Consider the following 20,176-nt stretch of genomic DNA (forward strand, 5'->3'; position numbering starts at 1 on the left):
GAGCTCGATCAGCAGTACTGACTGGGTGGGTTCTCGCCAGCGCCGGGTGCTCTTTGACACTCTGTGCTGCTTTTTCTCAGGTGTGTTACTAGACATCCTCCAGAGGACCGGGCACAAAGGCTACGTGGCGTTCCTCGAGAGCCTGGAACTCGACTACCCAGACGTGTACAGGAGGATCACCGGGAAAGAACCGGCCAGGGCCTTCTCCATGCTGATAGGTGAGCCGATGTGCACAAGTCCTCCGGGCTGCTCGTGTTCCTCGTCTGTCTGCTTCTGTAAGGCCCCCCCGGGTCACGTTGTGTGGCTTGTCATTGTTGTTGTCACGAGAGAGAAACTAAAGCAGTGAACAAAGCCGCCTGGTGATCACCGTCTGATGGACTTCCTCCCAGCGCTGGGGCTCTGTTGGCCTCTTAATGACAGTCACAGTCTGTGTGCCTCACACTTCCTTCCCATCGATGAAAATAATAGCCACCATTCACAAATTCTGCTTTTTTGTCATCTTCCATAACGACAGAACTGTGGTACGCCACCCGGTGCCCCCAGGGCATAAACATTCTGATGACGCCATTGCCAACCGATTCCAGGAATTTGTGGTTCTCTTGTAGTACAAAAGTACAACGCAAACTTCAGCTGATGATGATGTGGAAAAGCAGTCAGGACAGACACTGCTCAACTTCTGTGGTGACCACAAGCGTCAAATTGGCACACGTTGGGATCAGGAGTCCTGGTCTGCTTGCTGAAGAGTGCATGAAGGTGCCATGAAGGGAGGAGTCGCACCGCCAGTCATGTGGGCCTCTTCTGTCTCTTGAATGAAGTTGGGTTTTTGTACAATTAGAATTCCATTCATTTGCTTGCCCGACCCTTTCATCCAAAGTGACTTACAAAGGGGTCAGCATAATTGAGTATACATCAGTCTGGTGGACGGCTTAAGAGCAAATGTGACAGGACATGAGGTGACAAAATTAATCACCACAAGTGAAGAGCTCAGAACAGAAAACAAGAGAGTTACACTTCCTATGTGACAAAAAGGTAATGGCTAATATCGGTGAGACCGAAATTCACCAGTTGAGCTAGAGGGGCTTCAAAGATGTCTGAAACACAGCAAGGGGGTCAGCAGGTCAAATCAAGGTGGGCATCTTGTTCCACCGGCCAGGTTGCTACACATGAAAAGACACTGGGCTGAGATTTGGTACCACGCAGAGGTGACATCAGCAGACCTGAGAGGTCAAGAAGAAGCAGAGGACCTCCCAAGGGTAGCCATATGTGTATAAGTGCAGACCCACTGACTACTCTGCAGGCAAGCATCAAGGCTTTGAACTTCATACATGCTGATATCTGAAAAGAGGAGGACATGTGCCACCTCGGCTCACTGAACATCAGAGGTGTCGCTGCTTTTTAATTCATCTGCAGTGACTTGGTGACACATGATGGTGCTCCTGCTAGCAGAGACGTGACAAGACCAGAGCAGAGACCAGGGGTTGGGCTCCATGCTCTGTCACTCAGATAGATACATGTGAAAGGCACTATATAATGCATAGGATAGATACAAAAAGTTGTATAAATTGATTGTAAAAGGCACTAAATTATAGATATGAAAGACACTATATAATTAATAGATAGATAGATGTGAAAGGCACTATATAACAGAAAGATAGACAGACAGATAGATGTGAAAGGCACTATACTGTATAATAGATAGGTAGATAGATATGAAAGGCACTATATAACAGAAAGATAGACAGACAGATAGATATGAAAGGCACTATATAACGCACAGAAAAGATACAAAACGTTGTATAAATTGATTGTAAAAGGCACTAAATTATAGATATAAAAGACACTATATTTGATTGATAGATAGACAGATGGACAGATAGATGTGAAAGGCACTATATAATAGAAAGATAGACAGATGTGAAAGACACTATATAACGCACAGATAAGATACAAAAAGTTGTATAAATTGACTGTAAAAGCAACTAAATTATAGATATGAAAGGCACTAAATAATAGATAGATATGAAATGTACTATATAACAGATAAATGGATAGTGTGACAAAAGGCGCTATATCAGTGTCTGAGCCGACACAGACAGACACGGGAGGCACACTGATAAAACACATAAATGTTTTAGTTCTTTATCTTCGCCTGTGGACAATGCCTTCCCCGTTCCCCTAGACACAGTTCTTTTCCCTTCTTTGTCTCGCTCCTCCCGACTCTGGCTCCTGGAGTGGTGGCTGCCGGCTCTTTTTATAGCTCACCCGGAAGTGCTCCAGGTGTTTGATGATGGATTTCCGGCTGCACTTCGGGGTGTGGTGGAAGAATCACCCACATGGGCTAAGGAACCACTGCAGCACCCCCTGGTGGCACCCCTGGGTCCCAACAGGGGTCGAAGAAAGGTAATATATAACAGATAGATCAGGCACTAAACAGCAGATAGAAGTACCGAAAATAAGGGCACTATACAACACATAGATAGGAAATGAAATATATAACAGATAGTTAGAAAAAAGACAGATGTACTGCTTAATAGATAAAAGGCACTATGTGATAGATAGACAGATGAAAGGCGCTATATAATATTTAGATATTTTATTTGTCCCCAAGTGAAAATTTAAACTTTACAGAAGCTTGAGAGAGAAAAAAATATCAATAATTTAACAAACAACAAGCCCCAAACTGACATAAGCACTTCTGTCTTGGACACTGGAGAGCTGCTGCTGTCCCCAACAGACTCATCATTGGCTTTTAGACTGTCCGTCCTGTCCAGATGTCCATTTGAAGATTTCAGGCCCTGCTTGTCGTGTCCACCACTTGTTGTGTGCCATTAGAAGTTTGTTCAGAGTGACTTGCTGTCACAGTTTTGATATCGGAGTCAATCATTTCATTTGCCGAGTTTAAAACCGCAATCGGCTCCTAAGAAGCGACGTGAGCAGATTCAGTCAGCGTTTCAGACTCTGGCTTTTAAGAAGTCGTATTCTATTAGAACATTAGAACACTCTAGACGAGAACAGGCCATTCAGCTCAACAAAGCCCACCAGGCCTGTCCACTTATTTCCTCCAAGAAAACATCAAGTCAAGTTTTGAAAGCCCCTAACGTCTTACTGTCTACCACACTACTTGGTCGCTTATTCCAAGTGTCTATCGTTCTTTGTGTAAAGAAAAACTTCCAAATGTTTGTGTGAAATTTACCCTCCACAAGTTTCCAGCTGTGTCCCCCGTGTTCTTGATGAACTCATTTTTAAGTCACCATCTCGATCCACTGCACTAAATTCCCTTCATAATTTTAAACACTTCAATCATGTCTCCTCTTAATCTTCTTTTGCTTAAACTGTAAACTCCAGAGAGAGAGTCCTGGTGCTCCTATAAGGTCATAAGGTGAACCTGTGATGTGCTCACATCTTCCATTTCTCATTCACGTGCAGTAAGACTCCACAACCTCTCCGGTCAGATACTGTCTGATCTTTTAAAAGATGTTGTACGGAGTGAACCTGCAAGACCGAGAGACTTTAGGTGGTTGGTCAGTGGAGGACAGCTGGTTATCAATCAACACCCCGAGATGGCGGACTGGCTTGGCAGGTGTTACCGATGAACAGCCGAGCTGAGCAGAGATGGGGTGCTGGATAGACAGATGAGCTGGGCCATCTTTGCCAGGTTGAGCTGCAGATGGTGTTCCTCAATATCAGTGTGAGACATGCAGAAGTTCTAGCTGATACCGTGTGGTCCACAGTTGTGAATGATCAGTACATCACTGATAAGAGAAACCATAGGACTGGATGAGAGGGCCTAGTGAGGAGCCATAGAGGGCTCAGCACCAATACCTGGGGCATCTGCATGCTTGCTTGGTGCACCCTTGACTTCTCTCCTCACTTGGACACACAGTAGGATCTGCCCAAGAGGTAGGATTCAAACTATCTGTCTACCACACTACTTATTCCGTGTGTCTGTGGTTCTCTTCCCAAGGCGGTGACTTAATAATGAGTTCATTGAAAACACGGTGACACAGCTGAAACTTGCTAATGGCAAATTTGACACAAAGTTTGTCTTCACGCAGAGGGACACAAACACATGGAATAAGTGACCAAGTAGTGTGGTGGACAGGAGGACTTTAAGGACCTTCAAAACTCAACTTGATGTTATTTTGCTGGAGTTAAATGGACAGGACTGGTGAGCTTTGGTGGGCTGAATGGTCTGTTCTCATCCAGATTGTTCTAAAGTTCTTTGTGGACTTTTCTGCTCTCTTTACTCACAGACACAGTAGGAGAGTCGGGCCTCACCCAGTTCTTGATGAGTGAGGTGACAAAGCTTCAAAAGTCTCTAAAGGAAGAAAAATGCCAGAAAGAGCAGCTGAGCGAACGCCTGGCCACCCAGAATGACACCATTAAGCAGCTCCAGGTGAAGGACAGCGAGCTTCGTAAGCAGCAGGAGCGCGTGCGCAAGATGAAGGAGGAGCGCGACGGCTTTAACGAAGAGGCCAGGAAACTCCGTGACGAGAACTACAAGCTGCTCCTGGAGTTCGCCAAGCTAAGTGAGGAGAAGAACACGGCCCTCATGAAGACCAGGGACCTGCAGCTGGAGGTGAGTAGTGATGAGCGATGCCGGCAGGTTGTCAAAGTTTTGTGAAGCTGACCGTGAAATGTATTTTGCAGGTGATTTTGCACTGCCCGTTTTTATTCTTTTTTTTTTTTTTTGGAAATTGAAGGAACATTGTTTCATTTTTGTTTAAAACAGCAGAGGTTTCTAATGTTCACCCCTCTCCTCAAGGACAATTTTGACCTTTTTGAGTTTTGCTGAACTTTTAAAAGCTGAAGCCCCATTTGTAGGCCTTTGTAGTCTGGAAAGCCAGCCTTTTGGGTTTGGGACTAGGCTGGCTGGGGTGAGGCTCGCCTCCTGGGCACAGACCTTGGACGTTTCTGGTCTAGTCTTGGTGTATGTTGGGGGCTGCCCACCGCATCTTCACCTTTTGATGTTGCAATATGACAGCACCCATCACGTATACATCTAGAGGTCATGGCTAGGCTGCCTCCCAGTGCTTCTTGTTGAGATGTCGAGCCATTTCTTTATGTTAGTGTTACTTGTGTTACTTTTTCTTTGCCTGTATTATGTTTCATATGTTTTGTGGATAGACCCTCAAGAGGCAGGGCCCAACCTGCCAATCACTGCCAGGAACGAGAAGGGTCCAGCTGCAGTCAGGACAGTTTCAGGCCTCGGACAGATCTGAGCACTTCAGACACTGTGAGGTCCGTAAACCGACGCCCCCCTTCTGAAGCCCCTCCCCATGACGACTTCAGTCCCCTTCAGTTCCTGCACTCAGACGTGTATTCAGCATTTATTAAAATTCCAAACTATCAAGGTGTCTCTGAAGCAGCTGTTTTGGTGTCCTATATTAGAAACAAATTGAACAAATAATCTTCACATTTAGTATTTTATAGGATACATTTTAGATCTGCGTTTGCCACGTCTTGTTCGTGAGGCCGCAATTTTTCGTACATCTGTTATACGCTGCACTCCACGGAGTAGTGGCTCTGTGGCTGAGGGTCTACACTGGTAATCAGAAGGCTGACCCCACACAGTATAAAAATGGGAAATGAGAAGGAAGAAGAAAACGAAGAACAAGAATAAATGATATGCTGCACTCCGCTACATATTCTTATAGACTCTGAATCGAATAAACCATAGAAGATGTGTAAACAGTCAAAATATGCAAATACTACGCAACAGACATCTTTGTGGTCCTCTCTGTGTATTATTACTGGTGTACAAAATTGTTAGATTTATATTAACGATGCATTCATTGTGGTGGAGTTCACACTCCAGAGGGAGCACAAGGAGGTGTAAAGTAGTCTGTTAGCCGAGCGACTTTGCATGCCCATTAGTTGATGGCTCGCGAGGAGACGTTTATTACATTATTACTTTGCCGTGACCGTTTATCCTGGTGAAGCTTTTTTAATTTATAATAAATATTATTTTGCACACACGTTCAGTTTGCCATCATTGCTATAATAGGACATCTAGCACGAAAGTATACCGCTAACACGGGGGTGGGATTGGGGGCGTGGAGAGTGGGTGGAGTCAAAAGAGCGGCGTCAGAATGTCTCAGGTGGCTGAATCTGTCCGACTGCAGCTGGACTCTATTGCCAGAAAGAGTTAACCACCCAATCAATCCAGAGGGTCTCCAGCAGTTCTTGGTGGTTCATTCTGAAAGTGCCTGGGAGTCTTACGATTATTTTTAATTGTTTGTTTTTTTTTTACTTCATGTTGTAGCGGTCCGGTGCCGCTAAGATTCACACCGTCGCAGAGACGGTGATTTTTTTTGGTGGAGGTTCCAGGGACGCACCCAGCCTTGGCCCGACCCACACACACTCACAAGCAGAGACATAAAAAGCAACCGGTAATAAAGCAATTAATTAAACACGCTAAATAATCCCAGTCCCAGTCCCTTTACGGCGATGTACAATAAACACAAGCAAACCACAACAATACACACTCACCATAAAGTCTGTTGGTGACGGCAACTGATGAAATGCAACGATGGAGGCAGAAAGTCCAGAGATCAGCACATTGAATGGGAATGTAAAGGTCAGTCCTGCTGGTATTTCCTGACGTGATGATGACGTGTGGTGGGATCAGGAGCATTCCTTTCTTCACAGGGTGACAACAAATCCTCGGACAGTCGTCACGTGCAGGAAGACACCAGACAGACCATCGCTCAGAGAATCCACAGGTATCAGAACAGAAGGTAGACAGACAGGAAACACAAAATACTTCTCCTCTTTTGGCATCGCTGACCCCCTTTTTAAATGTCGCCCTGGCCTCTTTGTACCCAACAACCCCCTGCACTCTCAGAAGATGACCAATCACAGCCACTGCAGGGACTGCTGGGAGTTGAAGTTTCAATCCCCAGTAGCACCGCTACAGTGTTTCACTTTTTGACTTTGTGTCTTGGGGCTTTGGCTGAATCGGATTGCTTTATTGTTTTGGACAAATCCTTTTGCCTTTGTGCTCCATGGAGCTGTATTGTTATTGAAGAGCATATCTGTGACATTAAGCTTTTTTTTTTTTATTGTATAAAGATTCTACGGGGCTCATTTTGTGTCTAGCTGGGGTTTTGATGGGATTTTCTCCCCTAGTGGGCATTTTTGGAAGTACAGTTTGGGACTCCCAGTCACAATAAGTAAAATATTACTCAAATTAGTTGAGAAGAAAACACTGCATGTACCTGTGGTCTAAGATGAGACTTTGCTTTGGCCACTACAGAAATATACACCGCAGTGATGCTTTCGACTCATCTACTGCCTGATGGGAATTGTAGTCCCCATGTTGGTGCTGGTTTTTCAGTTGCCCCCACCCCATTATAACCTTTCTTCCCGATATGCCATATAACTTTTATTTTAAATTGGACCAATGGCAACAAACATGGACGCCGATGGACACGGGTCTGTATAGAAGCAGTGACAGTTCATAGGAGTGACATAACGAGGGAGTGAAACCTCAGATATAAATTTCAAAGGAGTGACAACCATGCAAGCAATCATCCAAGTGGTAGGTGAGGCAAATGTTTTGGCGGGCGTACTTTCAGTTGTGTGTGGTAGGTGAATGTCACTCCTTTAATGCGTTATTTATGTCACTCCTACAAAGTGTCACTCCTTTGAATGGGACCGATGGACACAGACACGGATAAACAAATAGACACCACAATCAACAACAACAAGAAACAACACCATTTATTTCTATAGCACATTTTCATACAAATAATGAAGAAAGAGAAAAAAGCTCAAAATAAATAAGAAAATAGAATTAGGGAACATTAAGAACACTAATTAACATATAATAAAAGTAAGATCCGATGGCCAGGGAGGACAGCAAAAACGGAAAAAAAATACTCCAGACGGCAGGAGATAAAAAATAAAATCTGAAGGGTTTTGAGGCCACGAGACCACCCAGCCCCTTCTAGGCATTCTACCCAACATCAATGACCTCAATCAGTCCTCCTGGTATTCAGGGTTCTCATGGAAGGACTTGATGATGACGGTCATGTGGACTTCTGGCCTTTAATCCATCAATGGAGGGACATCACGGTGCTTTGATCAGGTGATGGGGGCGCAGGTCACAAATCACAGAAAACCAGAAAAAGAACAGAAGAGAAAATAGGGGTCAGTACGGAGTTTGGAGCCACCAGGAATGATAATGATAATTAATTGAATATACAGAGTATCAGGATTAAACTAAGGTGAAGTTATGAGGAAGCCATGTTAAAGTAATGAGTTTTCAGCAGTGTTTTAATGTGCTCCACTGTATTAGCCTGGTGACTTTCTATCGGTCAGCCATTCCAGATTTAAGGTGCATAATAGCAGAAGGCCGCCCACCCGCCTCACCACTTATTTTAGGTCTAACTCTTGGAATTCTAAGCAGACCCTCATTTGAAGATCTAAGGTTACGATTTGGATGTGTAAGGTGTCGGACATTCTGAAATATAAAATGGAGCAGATTATTTAAGGCTTTGTAAACCATAAGCAGGATTTTAAAGTCAATTCTAAATGACACAGGTAACCAGTGTAGTGACGCTCAGACTGGGGTGATGTGCTGGGATTTTCTTTTCCAAGTTAAAATTCTAGCAAGCTGCATTCTGCACTCGTTGTAATTGATTGATGTCTTTTTTTGGTGGTCCTGAGAGGAGTGCGTCACAGTAATCTAGCCGACTGAAAACAAAAGCGGCAATTAATTTCTCAGCATCTTGCAATATTATAAGAGGTGTAACTTTTGCTACATTTGTTAAGTGAAAAAATGCTGTCCTAGTAATCTGATTAATATGCGATTTCAAATTCAGGTCAGAGTCAATGGTTACCCCTGAATTGTTTGGCTCCGTCTTGACTTTTAATCCTAATGCATCAAGTTTATTTCTAATAACCTCATTAGATCCATTTTTGCCAATCACTAAAATTTCTGTTTTCTCTTTATTTAGCTTGAGAAAATGACTCCTCATCCATTTCAGTTCAGTGAATCGGGGTCGTCAGGCGCTATTGATAAATACAGCTGCGTGTCTTCAGCAAAGCTGTGGTGGTAGCTGACATTATGCCCAGAGATAATCTGACCTAACGGAAGCATGTAAATCGAAAAGAGCAGCGGACCCAGGATAGAGCCTTGTAGACCACCATATAGAATATCAGGGGTCTTTGAAGTATAATTACTACAACTTACAAAGAATTGTCTACCAGCCAGGTAGGACTCAAACCAATTTAAGACCCTGCCAGAGATGCCCACCCACTGACTAAGGCGATTTCTAAGAATATTGTGATCAATGGTATCAAATGCGGCACTCGGATCTAAGCGGATGAGAACAGATAAACGGCCTCTGTCTGCATTTACCCACAAGTCATTTACTACTTGAACGAGTGCAGTTTCTGTGCTGTGATTTGTTCAGAAACTTATCAAAAATAGCATCCCTAGTGTCGTGTCATTAGAGCCCCCCAGGTGGCACTAGAGATTCTTGCATGTTAGCCTCACTACCGAGGGCTACTGGAGGGAGCCAGGCTGGGTGCCCTCCCCATTATGCCAGTGAGGCTACAATACATTGTCCCTTTAATGGTCTGGGAAACCTTACACCCTGCCATATATTATGACCTATGGCGCCTTGAATGACCTCCTGCTGTGATGGTGGCCTTCTCTGGTGGTCAATAAGCATACATCTTGCCAGATTAACTTGACACTCATAAAATAAAAAATGGACATAATCCAGGGCTAAACCCTGCCTAACCTGGAAGAGCGTAGTCTGCGCCCGTATAAAGGTGCAATGGCGCTATGAACAACGTGGCTTCACTCTTGCATTGCAGATTGAGAAGTTGAAGCACAGCTTGATGAATGCCGAGCACGATTGTAAGGTGGCCAGGACTCACACCAAGAAACTCAAGCATGACATGGAGCAGCGCCCCAGCCAAGATGTCATCTGGCAGCTTCAGAGAGAGAACGACCTGCTCCGTGCGCAGTGCCAGGAGCTGAAAGACGGAGGGCAGGTAGGCTGCCAACCCACATCTCTCCTCTCCTCTCCTCTCCTCTGCACACACACTCGCTGGATTCTCATCTCTGTCACTGTGTAGGTGGGACGGAAAAACAACAGTCAGAAGGACAAGATGTACATCCAAATCCTGGAAGGTGACAGACAGCAGTCCCTCGAGGAGCACCAGCATCTAGTGAACAACATCTACAACCTGCGCAAGGAGCTACGCAGGACGGAGGACCTTTGTGACAAGGTGAGGGGCTTGAGGTGAGGTTTAGATGATGGGTAATGGAGCTTTAGGAAAGATGGGTGGCAGGGAGAGAGAGGGAGAGTCTGTCCTTAAGTTTGGGAAGGACACACAACATCAGCCAGACACAGTTATCCACACATGCCGTCTGTTAGGACTGGCTGGGTTCCTTTTGTAAGGTTTTTTATACGTTTTTCTGTATCGATTCTGATAACCTGACACTCGTTTTGGGGTTTTTTTTGAGTCACAGAGTCCAATTTTAACATTCAATTGTGGTGATTCCCCTTTGCTTTGAAGCATAATTATTGTTTTGTGCCATTTATTCTGCTCTTTTGGAGCTCCTGTCATTCGGGATCATTGCGCTCGTTGTGAGGGTCGTGTCCTGTGTGGTCGACGACATGATGGGTTAAAAGGCCCTCCAGGAGATCACTTTCTCATCTGATTCAAAATCTCTCTTTCAGAGTCTTTTTTACTAAATGATCTTTGGTGATGTCTTCTTTAAATTGTGATTTATTATCAAAAATAGCAAATATAAGGAAGGGGAGGGTTACAGGGAGACCTTAAAGCAACACACACCTTAAAAAAAGGACACATGTCTGTGTATAGATGTTTCTGTCTGGTTGCTATGTCTCTGACGTTCTAACACATGGTGTGTCACAGACATTTGGAGTAGTAAAATGCATTGCATTTGTCATTCCAACAGTTGGCCCATCACAAAAATGTGCACTTTATTCTGCAAATGTTTGTGATGCACCATCACAGTTCCTACATGCTTTACAAAATACACTACAATAGATGGTGCCTGCAGATGTTAATGGTGAATGCCGAGAGAGGACGTGCAATATCGTTATTTTTTTTTAATTGTCTCCTCGAGATAACAGACTAATTTTATCGAGATCTCGAGAAAACTAAATTTGTTTTCTTGAGATAACAGAATAATTCTATCAAGATCTCAAGAAACTGAAACTTAACCTTTGCTCCTGGCATCAGGCTCGCTTAGACTGTGACGCCTATACAGCTGAAGCCTTGCTAACCGTCTTCTTAAATGATGGACACTAATGCTATTTTTTTTCTAAACTAAGGCATAAACATTTCAGCCTGCGTCAGCCCTCGATTGAACAAAATTGCGACGCGCTGATCAATACAGTTCTGCTCTTCTGCCATTTCAATTTTCAATAAGCTAAACATTAAACGTTACAGTAGATACAATTATTTCATAATTTCAAGAAAACAAGATCTTTTGTTTTAGCAAGATCTCGATAAAATTAGTCTGTTATCTCAAGGAAACAATTTTAAAAAATAACGATATTGCACGTCCTCTCTGGCTTCTGTAGGCTTCAACCCACTAGTATAAACAAGAGAATAATCCCCGTACCAGCCCTAAGACGTATTGTTTCATTGAGTAGGGGGTTGCTGTGGGGTCTTAGATCTCTAAGAAGTGTTTTCTGTTTGCTTTTGCAATTTCTCTTCTTCACCTTTCTCGTTCACGTTTTCCAACTTTAGACAGCTGTCTTTTGTAACTTCTGCCCCAGTACTGACCGCTGCCTGTCCACGCACGTAGCCGTAACCTTTAACCTTTCAATTCACACTCATCTCCTTGTCATTTGTTTCCACCCTTGTTCAACTCCCACACCGAACTCTCACACAGTCAAGTGCGATCGACCAAAAGTCTTTTATTCTTGTAGTATGTGGAGGAGAAAGAAGTGCTGGAACTGCAGTGCTTGACCTTGAAAAAAGACTCCAAGATGTACAAGGACCGGATTGAAGCCATCCTAAAACAGCTGGAAGAGGTGACCATTGAAAGAGACCAGGTGAGATGGCCACTGGCACTTCAGGCCTAGAGATGGCTGTGTGCTATACCAACCTCTCCACCTCTTCTTCCTTCCTGTTGTAGGCAATCAAGACGCGAGAGCAGCTTCATTCACAATTCTCCAGGAGCTTGATGGAGAAGGACCAGTACCGCAAACAGATTCGGGAGATGGGTGAACGATGTGATGAGCTCCAGATCCAGCTGTTCAGAAGTGAAGGGGAGGTGCTGGCAATGGACACCAAGCTGCGGAGGATTAACAAGGAGCCACCCACTCCGGTAAGGGGCACCACAAAGATGGGACTGTTGGCTTAGTGCTGAGGTGAACTGGAATATATGGGACTGGGGAGGAGATGGGAGTTCTGGAGGAAACTCTCTGACCAGGCCTAGCACAGTGGGCCTCTTGATGTACAGGAGATACCCCTACATGATCTGCACACTTGATTGTATTGTAGATTTAATTTTAAATGGATACATCTGACATATTTGCCCATCTCTGAATCATCAATAAGCCACCATGACAAATTGATAACATGTTTTCATAAAGGTTTAGAGATTTATTAGAAATCAAAACCTAAAATCTCTCATTCCAAGAACTGCTCAGACTGAATTGATTGAACATCATTTAGAAAGGCAAGCGTGGACCTGTGTATAGAAGGTCCACCATCCACAGTGCATGTCAGGACCACAACCGAGCCATGAAGTTCAAGAAACTCTCTGTAGACCTCTGTGATCAATTTGTGGTGAGGCACAGATCAGGTCAAGGGGATCAAATGATTTCTAACACTTTGAGTGTCTCTAGGAGCACAGGGGCCTCAATAATTGGGAAATGAAAAGACATTTAGGAGCACCAGGACTCTCTCTCTGGAGTTTACAGTTTAAGCAAAAGAAGATTGAGAGGAGAACTGACTGAAATGTTTAAAATTATGAAGGGAATCAGTCCAGTGGATCGAGACTTGTATTTTACAATGAGTTCATGAAGAACATGGGGACACAGTTGGAAACTTGTGAAGGGTGAATTTCGCACAAACATTAGGAAGTTTTTTTTTACACAAAGAACGATAGACACTTGGAATAAGCGACCAAGTAGTGTGGTAGACAGTAAGACGTTATGGACTTTCAAAACTCGACTTGATGTTATTTTAGAAGAAATAAGTGGATAGGACTGGCAAGCTTTGTTGGGCTGAATGGCCTGTTTGCGTCCAGAGTGTTCTAATGAGTTGGCTGTCCATCCAAACTAAGTAACTTGGCTAGAAAATGACTTGGTCAGGGAGGCTACTGAGAACCCAATGGTCATTCTAACAGAACTCTGCTGAGAAGTGACAACCTGTCAGGAGGACAATCATCTCAGCAGCACTCCATCACTCAGGTATGTATGGTAGAGTGCCTAGATGGAAGACACTGTTGAGTAAAAGGCATTTAAAGGGTAAGAGTTAGGGTTAGGGTTAGGGGTGAGAGCATGAGGAAAAGGATTCTCTGGTCTGATGGGACAAAAATTGAACTCTTTGGGCAGAATTATGTCTGGTGAAGACCGGGCACTGCTCATCACCTGCCTAATGCCATCCTTACACTGAAGTATGGTATTGGCAGCAGCATGTTATGGACATGGCAAGACTGGTCAGACTTGAGAGAAGGATGAAAACAGCCAATAAAAGAGATAGGTCCTTGAAGAATAAGATAAGATCAGAACTTTATTCATCCCAAGGGAAATTCTTATGTCATTGGCATGTTTAGTGCAACAAGAGAAATGACCTCAGGCTGGGGCGACTGTTTAATGACAGTGAAGCATAAGACCAAGTCAATGCCATAACGTCAGATCTCTGAACTTGTGAGGAGAGACCTGAAAATGGCAGGTTACAGACACTTGTCATTTAGTTTAATGGAGTCTGAGGCCAGGAAGGATGAGATAAACTGGCCCACTCCATGTGGGCAACACTTGTAGAGACCTACCCGAGAAGGAGGAACTGCTACCAACGTACCAAATTGAAGGTCTGAATACTTGCAAGAGTGAGAGATTTCAGTTTTTGATTTTTAATACATTTGCAGACTTTACTGTAGACATGTTTTCACATTATGGGATATTGAGTGTAGAATTAAAAACGAAATCTTCAACACAAAGTGTGCAGAAAGTGAAAGGGTCCGAACACTTTGTGGATCCACTCTACATACCGTAGCTTCTGTAATTTCATGAACTTCTATTAACCCCTTCAGTGTGACTTCTAGAGACACGACTTAAAAGGCCTAAAGAACGGGTAGCTAGCCTTGACAATCACAATCCCACATCCGACACCTTTGCTTACCTGTAAATTGTGTTTGGAATGTTAACAGTCACACATGGCACTATATAAGTAAAAAGAGAGCTGCCGTGGCCTGCTTTTGGCCAGTAAAATTGAGACTGAAATGGGAATATTGAGCCAGCAGGGCACACAAGCCAATCTTATCTCTAATTGTATCTTTTTCTACAGACATCTGATTCTGAAGAATTTTCACCAAGAAGCTCCCAAGATGTAAGTTCTTTACATACAGCATCTTGCTGAGCTTGTTCTGTCCTGTCAGTGGTGTCATGTGGTGCTACGAGCCTGGCATGACGCCTGCTTGTCACTTCATTCAGAGCGAAATGATTCAGTTTTATATGTAAAATGAATGGTGAAATTGATAGAATAACTGCAGAAATTGGCAGGTTTTATATTTTTATATGCCAATGGTGATGTGAGCTTAGTGTTTAGTGTGGCTCCCTTATCCCAACATGGAAGACGCATTCTTACATTGCTGATTAGAATGAAATTATACAAACCCGGGAAGAAAGAGCGAAGTTTTGATGTAAGAAGCAGGAATAGTCAGAACAAACCACCGTCAAAGTCAGCAAATCAACACAGCAGATCATCCAAAAGGAAACCACTAACCAGATACATGAACCAAAGGACAGGCGCTAAGTCTGAAATATCAGGGAAGAGGAATTCAAAGAGTCTGATTGCATGTGATTAGAAATTTACCTTTCAGTCTCCAAAAATGAAGCTGGTCTAAATAAGCTTGAGTCGAGGACATTATGAACAACACGCTTCCCAGAGAATTCTGGGGAGGATCACCTAGGAAATGCCAAACAGATATCCTTCAGAATGGTGGGGCCTGTAGCAAGTTGAAATTGGTGCTGTGGAAAAATAGCAATACAGGCGCATCTCAATAAATTAGAATATCATTGAAAAGTTCATTTATTTCAGTAATTCAAGTGAAATTCCTGTATTATACAGAGTCATTACTCACCGAGGGATATGTTTCAAGCGTTTATTTCTTTTCATTTTGCTGATTATGACCTACAGGAAATGAAAACTCAAAATCTAGTATCTTAGAAAATTAGAATATTACATAAGACCAATAAAAACAAGATTTTTAATACAGAAATGTTGGCCTACTGAAAAGTCTGTCCAAGTATGCAATACTCGGTCGGGGCTCCTTTTGCATGAATTACTGGCGTGGAGGCGATCAGCCTGTGGCACTGCTGAGGTGTTATGGATGCCCAGAATGCTTTGATCGCGGCCTTCATCTCGTCTGCTTTGTCAGGTCTGGTGTCTCTCATCTTCCTCTTGATAGATTCTCTATGGGGTTTAGGTCACGCGCGTTTGCCGGCCAGTCGAGCACAGTCATACACACCATGGCCATTAAACCAGGTACTGGTACTTTTGGCAGTGTGGGCAGGTGCCAAGTCCTGCTGGAAAATGAAATCAGCATCTCCATAAAGCCTGTCAGCAGAGGGAAGCATGAAGTGCTCTAAAATTTCCTGGTAGACATCTGACTGCGCTGACTTTGGACTTAAACACAGTGGGCCAACACCAGCAGATGACATGGCTCCCCAAATCATCACCGACTGTGGACCTCAAGAAACTTGGACTCTGTGCCTCTCCACTCTTCCTCCAAACTCTGGGACCTTGATTTCCAAATGGATCTGAAAAGAGGACTTTGGACCACTGAGCTGTTAACAGTCCAGTCCGTTTTCTCCTTAGCCCAGGTGAGACGCTTCTGACGTTCTCTCTGGTTCAGGAGTGGCTTGACACACGGAATGCTGTGACAGTTGTAGCCCACGTCCCTGATACACACGTCTGTCAGTGTGTGGTGGCTCTTGAAGCACTGACTCCTCTCCAGGCTGCGGTTCTCCCTGTTGCTTGTGCCCCTTTTTCTGTTGTCACATTTTTTTCCTGCCACTCAACTTTCCATTAATCTGCTTGGACACAGCACTCTGTGAACAGCCAGCTTCTTTAGCAGTGACCTTTTGTGGCTTCCCCTCCTTGTGGAGGGAGGGTGTCAATGACGGTCTTCTGGACTACTGTCAATGATTGTGTGGCCTACTGAAGCAGACTGAGACACCATTTCAAAGCTCAGGTCTTCTTTGAAGGTGTTTTCAGTTAATTAGCTGAGTGGAGTGTCACACCAGGAGTCTACAACATGGAACTCTGTCACAATATTCTAATTTTCTAAGGTACTGAATTTTGGGTTTTCATTAGTTGTAAGCCATAATCAGCAAAATGAAAAGAAATAAACACTTGAAAGATATCACTCTGTGTGTAATGAATCAATATAATATAAGAGTTTCACTTTTTGAATTGAATTACTGAAATAAATTAAGTTTTCAATGATATTCTAATTTATTGAGATTTATTTATTGAGATGCACCTGTAAATGTGAACTTTTTAATACCACATTTGACAGAAAACTGATAATACTGTATATTGGCTATCTATCTATCTATCTATTATATAGTGCCTTTCTATCTATCTATCTATTTATCTATCTATCTATCTATCTATCTATCTATCTATCTATCTATCCCAAAACAAAAATTATACATATACCTAATTTAAATACGTCCAGTGGAAAATCATAAAGGTACAGTAAACATACTTGAGACTTGAGAAAGGAAAATTACATCATTAGGATTATGTAGGATCACTTAGTTAATTAATTATCAGGCTTACCTTCAACAATGCTGGCAATTAATTAAAACAATTAACAAGACACCCACCCAGGGAAGCCACATTAATGTGGACTGAGTTTATTTATAGCATAAAGATGATAGAAATTGAATATATGAAAACAGATGGATGGATGTGAAAAGCACTATATAATAGATATATCGAATGAAAGGCACAATATAAATTAGATAGATAGATATGTGAAAGGTAATATATTATAGATAGAATGAAAGGCACTATATAAATTAGATATATAGATAGATGTTGACAAAAGACAAGAAAACACAAAACATAAAATTACAAAATCTTAGTCTAACACCGTCTCTCGTATAGAAAAAGGCACATGACTTATGAATCCCGGTCTTTTAATTCATGTGTTCAAGAAGGACAAGTTCTTAGGCTAGGCCTTAACCTGCTTGTGTTTGCATGGTGCCGTTCATTTGCTCATTTGGTCTCTGAGTGTGTGTGTGTGTGTGTGAGATGCTGCTTTGCACTTTTCTTTGCGTATTTAGGATCAGAATAGCCTGAGCTTATCCTTCCCAAGGTTAAGCCTCCACTACCCTAATGCATTAGCTGGCTGGCTCTCTTTATCCCGTCTGCTAAGTTACACTTAATAGTTCTCGGTTTGAGGTAAGCAATGCTTGTTTCTTTGCTGGGTGGCTTTCTCCCGACACATGCAGGAATATTTAATGTGTTTTCCTTCTTCATTCAGCAGCTCTCCTCCTCCTCCTCCTCCTCCTCCTCCTTCTTTACTTTGATTGAACCTTCTGGTTGCAGGTGGCACTGCAGTTTGTTTTCCAGATTTTTATACACATTTAGTGTACTTGGTGGTGAACAAAATGATGTCTCCTGGGTCAGCTAGTGATCAGTCAGCCCCCATTGTTAGCAAGGTGAATGTGTGGCCTCTCTTATACTGTCTTGCTTTGCTTTGGCACTTGCTGTCTTGTCAAGGTTTGTACGAATGGCACCCCTGGTCCAACTCCTGTTACAGACGCTCTTCCATTTTTCCAGTCCAGCCCTAGTTACCCTTTGATAGTAGAAGGGATTGCTAGGCCCACACCTTGCATGCACTGGAGTCTCTGCTAACCGGTAGGTCAAGCAGTATGTTAGGGTCTTAGAAGGGCCTCTAAAGAAAGGAACAGAAGTCTTGACATTGACTTCTTGGTTGCACATAAGCCAGTACTTTTAGGTTGACCATTGGTGGAAAGTTCTGTCCTTCACGGTTGTCAGTCCTGGAGTTTTGGGCCTTTGCTCCAACTTGGGAACCCATCCTGTACCTTGGAGAGCTGTCCCCGAGTGTTACTTGGTGTGATTGATCATTTTATCAGATAAGGTCTGCGTTCCACAGGGTTACCCCGTCATGCAAACAGAGCTGGCATTGAGAGTGTCTGGCTCTGGCACTGTTTTTAAAGCCAGGACTTGTGTTCAGGTGAAGCAAAAGAATTGATAAAGTCCATCTGTCCTGCATAGGGGCCCATGTTTTTTGCTATTCTGCTAAAGGTTTATTAGGTAGAATGTGAAGCAGGTGTTGTGCTAAAAAATTAACACCGAGATGAAATGGATCAGGAGAAGATACGTAGAAAACAATCCTAAACAATGCTAACGAAAGAGTTACATTAATCAGACATCACAGTCAAAGCCTTGTTAACTAAAAGACCACCTTTACAGGAAACAAAAGGAAAATGACTCGTCAACAGCTGAGACTTAGTGACAATCCCCCGATAGAGAAGAGACGCCAGGGCTGACCCTCAATGACATAACACACCCTGTACATCGGAGTCGTCTTCTAGGTACCAGTAAGCAAATGGTAGCATCTGTTAGAAAACAAAGGGGGGACAACATTTATTTATAAGTTAATAAGTACTGTTTATCTCTAAAAGTGAACGTGGAATTGAGAATTGCGAAAAGGAGAGTCACCCCTTCACAAACATGTCACAGAAACGCTAAAAGTGAGGACAGATTGTAACTACAGGGACGAGAAGAACAAACATAAGTCGGCACACAAGCTGAACTGTTAACCAAACAAGGAGTTCGATGAGACGTCTGACCAGAAACAAAAAGCTAAACCCATAGTCGTTAAATCAAAGTGTTTCCCAGGATCAGCCCACAAACACGATAGTGAAGCCATCTGCCATTTGTGGTTGGACAAGAGAGAAATGCCTGACACTGCAGCCGCAGAGGTGACGTCAGATGCGCCACACGTCTGGATGGTATTGAGCTAACTTCGCTCCAATGTGGAGACGCCATTGTCTGGAAGAGCAGGACCAGAAGATGGGACATTTGGCAGAGACCAAAAGCAAAAGTCAAACTGCACTTTCAACAAGCCAAGAAAATAACCCCAAAGTTTAGGCTCAAAAGATGTTTCCAGAAAGTCGTATTCCTGAAAGAACGAATTGCACGAAATTGGATAGAAAACGGCAGCCATTAACTCCGAGGCCTCACACTCCAGCAACAAGGCAGCCATGACTTGGCAAGAAATTCTTAAAATATGAACAAAACAACATCAGAAATGGCATATTTCAACAAAGTAAAATATAAATACAAATGAAATGCAACAGAAAGGAAATATTTGGAATTCTCAAAGTCAAAACCCTAATAAGGAACAATTAGGGAGAAGAAAACGTCTGAGAGAAGGCGACAAAAATGAAGAACAAAACAACATCATAACAAGTATGGCCTGGCATTGTGGCAGCAACCACACCGAAAAAAGGCGTCGAGCACAACTAAAACAGGAGATGGCACCGGAAAACGAATGGCAAAACTGGAATCGGCAAACGCTAAAACCAATAAAAACAACCCGCTTTATATCGAGACAAAAATATAATAATGCTAAATAATCGCAACAGAGAAGCACGCTGGTAAGGTAAAGCAACCTACATTATGAACATGACAGCCTGCCACAAGACAGCATTGACATTAATAACGTCATACTATTACTGTATAAACTCGCAGAGATTTTACTGTATAAATTTCTGGTATTTTATAATGTCGGTCATATAAGTCGAATGCGGAAAACTCCCCGCTATTGGTCCAAGAGATTATGACATGCTAACAGCCACCTGAGAGAGGAAACACGGAGCACATGGCCGTTTGTGCCTACGTGACCACCGGGTAATACCCGCACTATTCTGAAGTGACGTTTGTACTGTTTTGTGTTTTTTGG

At 43.1% G+C, this 20,176-nt stretch overlaps 1 protein-coding gene across 3 annotated transcripts in view; it reads left to right on the forward strand.

Moving 5' to 3' along the window:
• card9 (caspase recruitment domain family, member 9) overlaps positions 1 to 20,176 on the forward strand; it is a 53,886-nt gene that overhangs the window by 19,937 nt on the left and 13,773 nt on the right. For 2 of the 3 annotated variants that reach the window (XM_039762593.1, XM_039762594.1), the window contains exons 3-9: positions 81 to 218; positions 4,254 to 4,579; positions 9,832 to 10,011; positions 10,096 to 10,248; positions 11,928 to 12,053; positions 12,137 to 12,328; positions 14,515 to 14,556. In XM_039762593.1, the coding sequence (XP_039618527.1) occupies positions 81 to 218; positions 4,254 to 4,579; positions 9,832 to 10,011; positions 10,096 to 10,248; positions 11,928 to 12,053; positions 12,137 to 12,328; positions 14,515 to 14,556 (1,157 nt within the window). The remainder of the gene's footprint in view (positions 1 to 80; positions 219 to 4,253; positions 4,580 to 9,831; positions 10,012 to 10,095; positions 10,249 to 11,927; positions 12,054 to 12,136; positions 12,329 to 14,514; positions 14,557 to 20,176) is intronic. The other variant, XM_039762595.1, reaches the window with a different exon arrangement.

This window comes from Polypterus senegalus, chromosome 9 (genome assembly GCF_016835505.1).
Source record: "Polypterus senegalus isolate Bchr_013 chromosome 9, ASM1683550v1, whole genome shotgun sequence".
Taxonomy (NCBI): Eukaryota; Metazoa; Chordata; class Cladistia; order Polypteriformes; family Polypteridae; genus Polypterus; species Polypterus senegalus.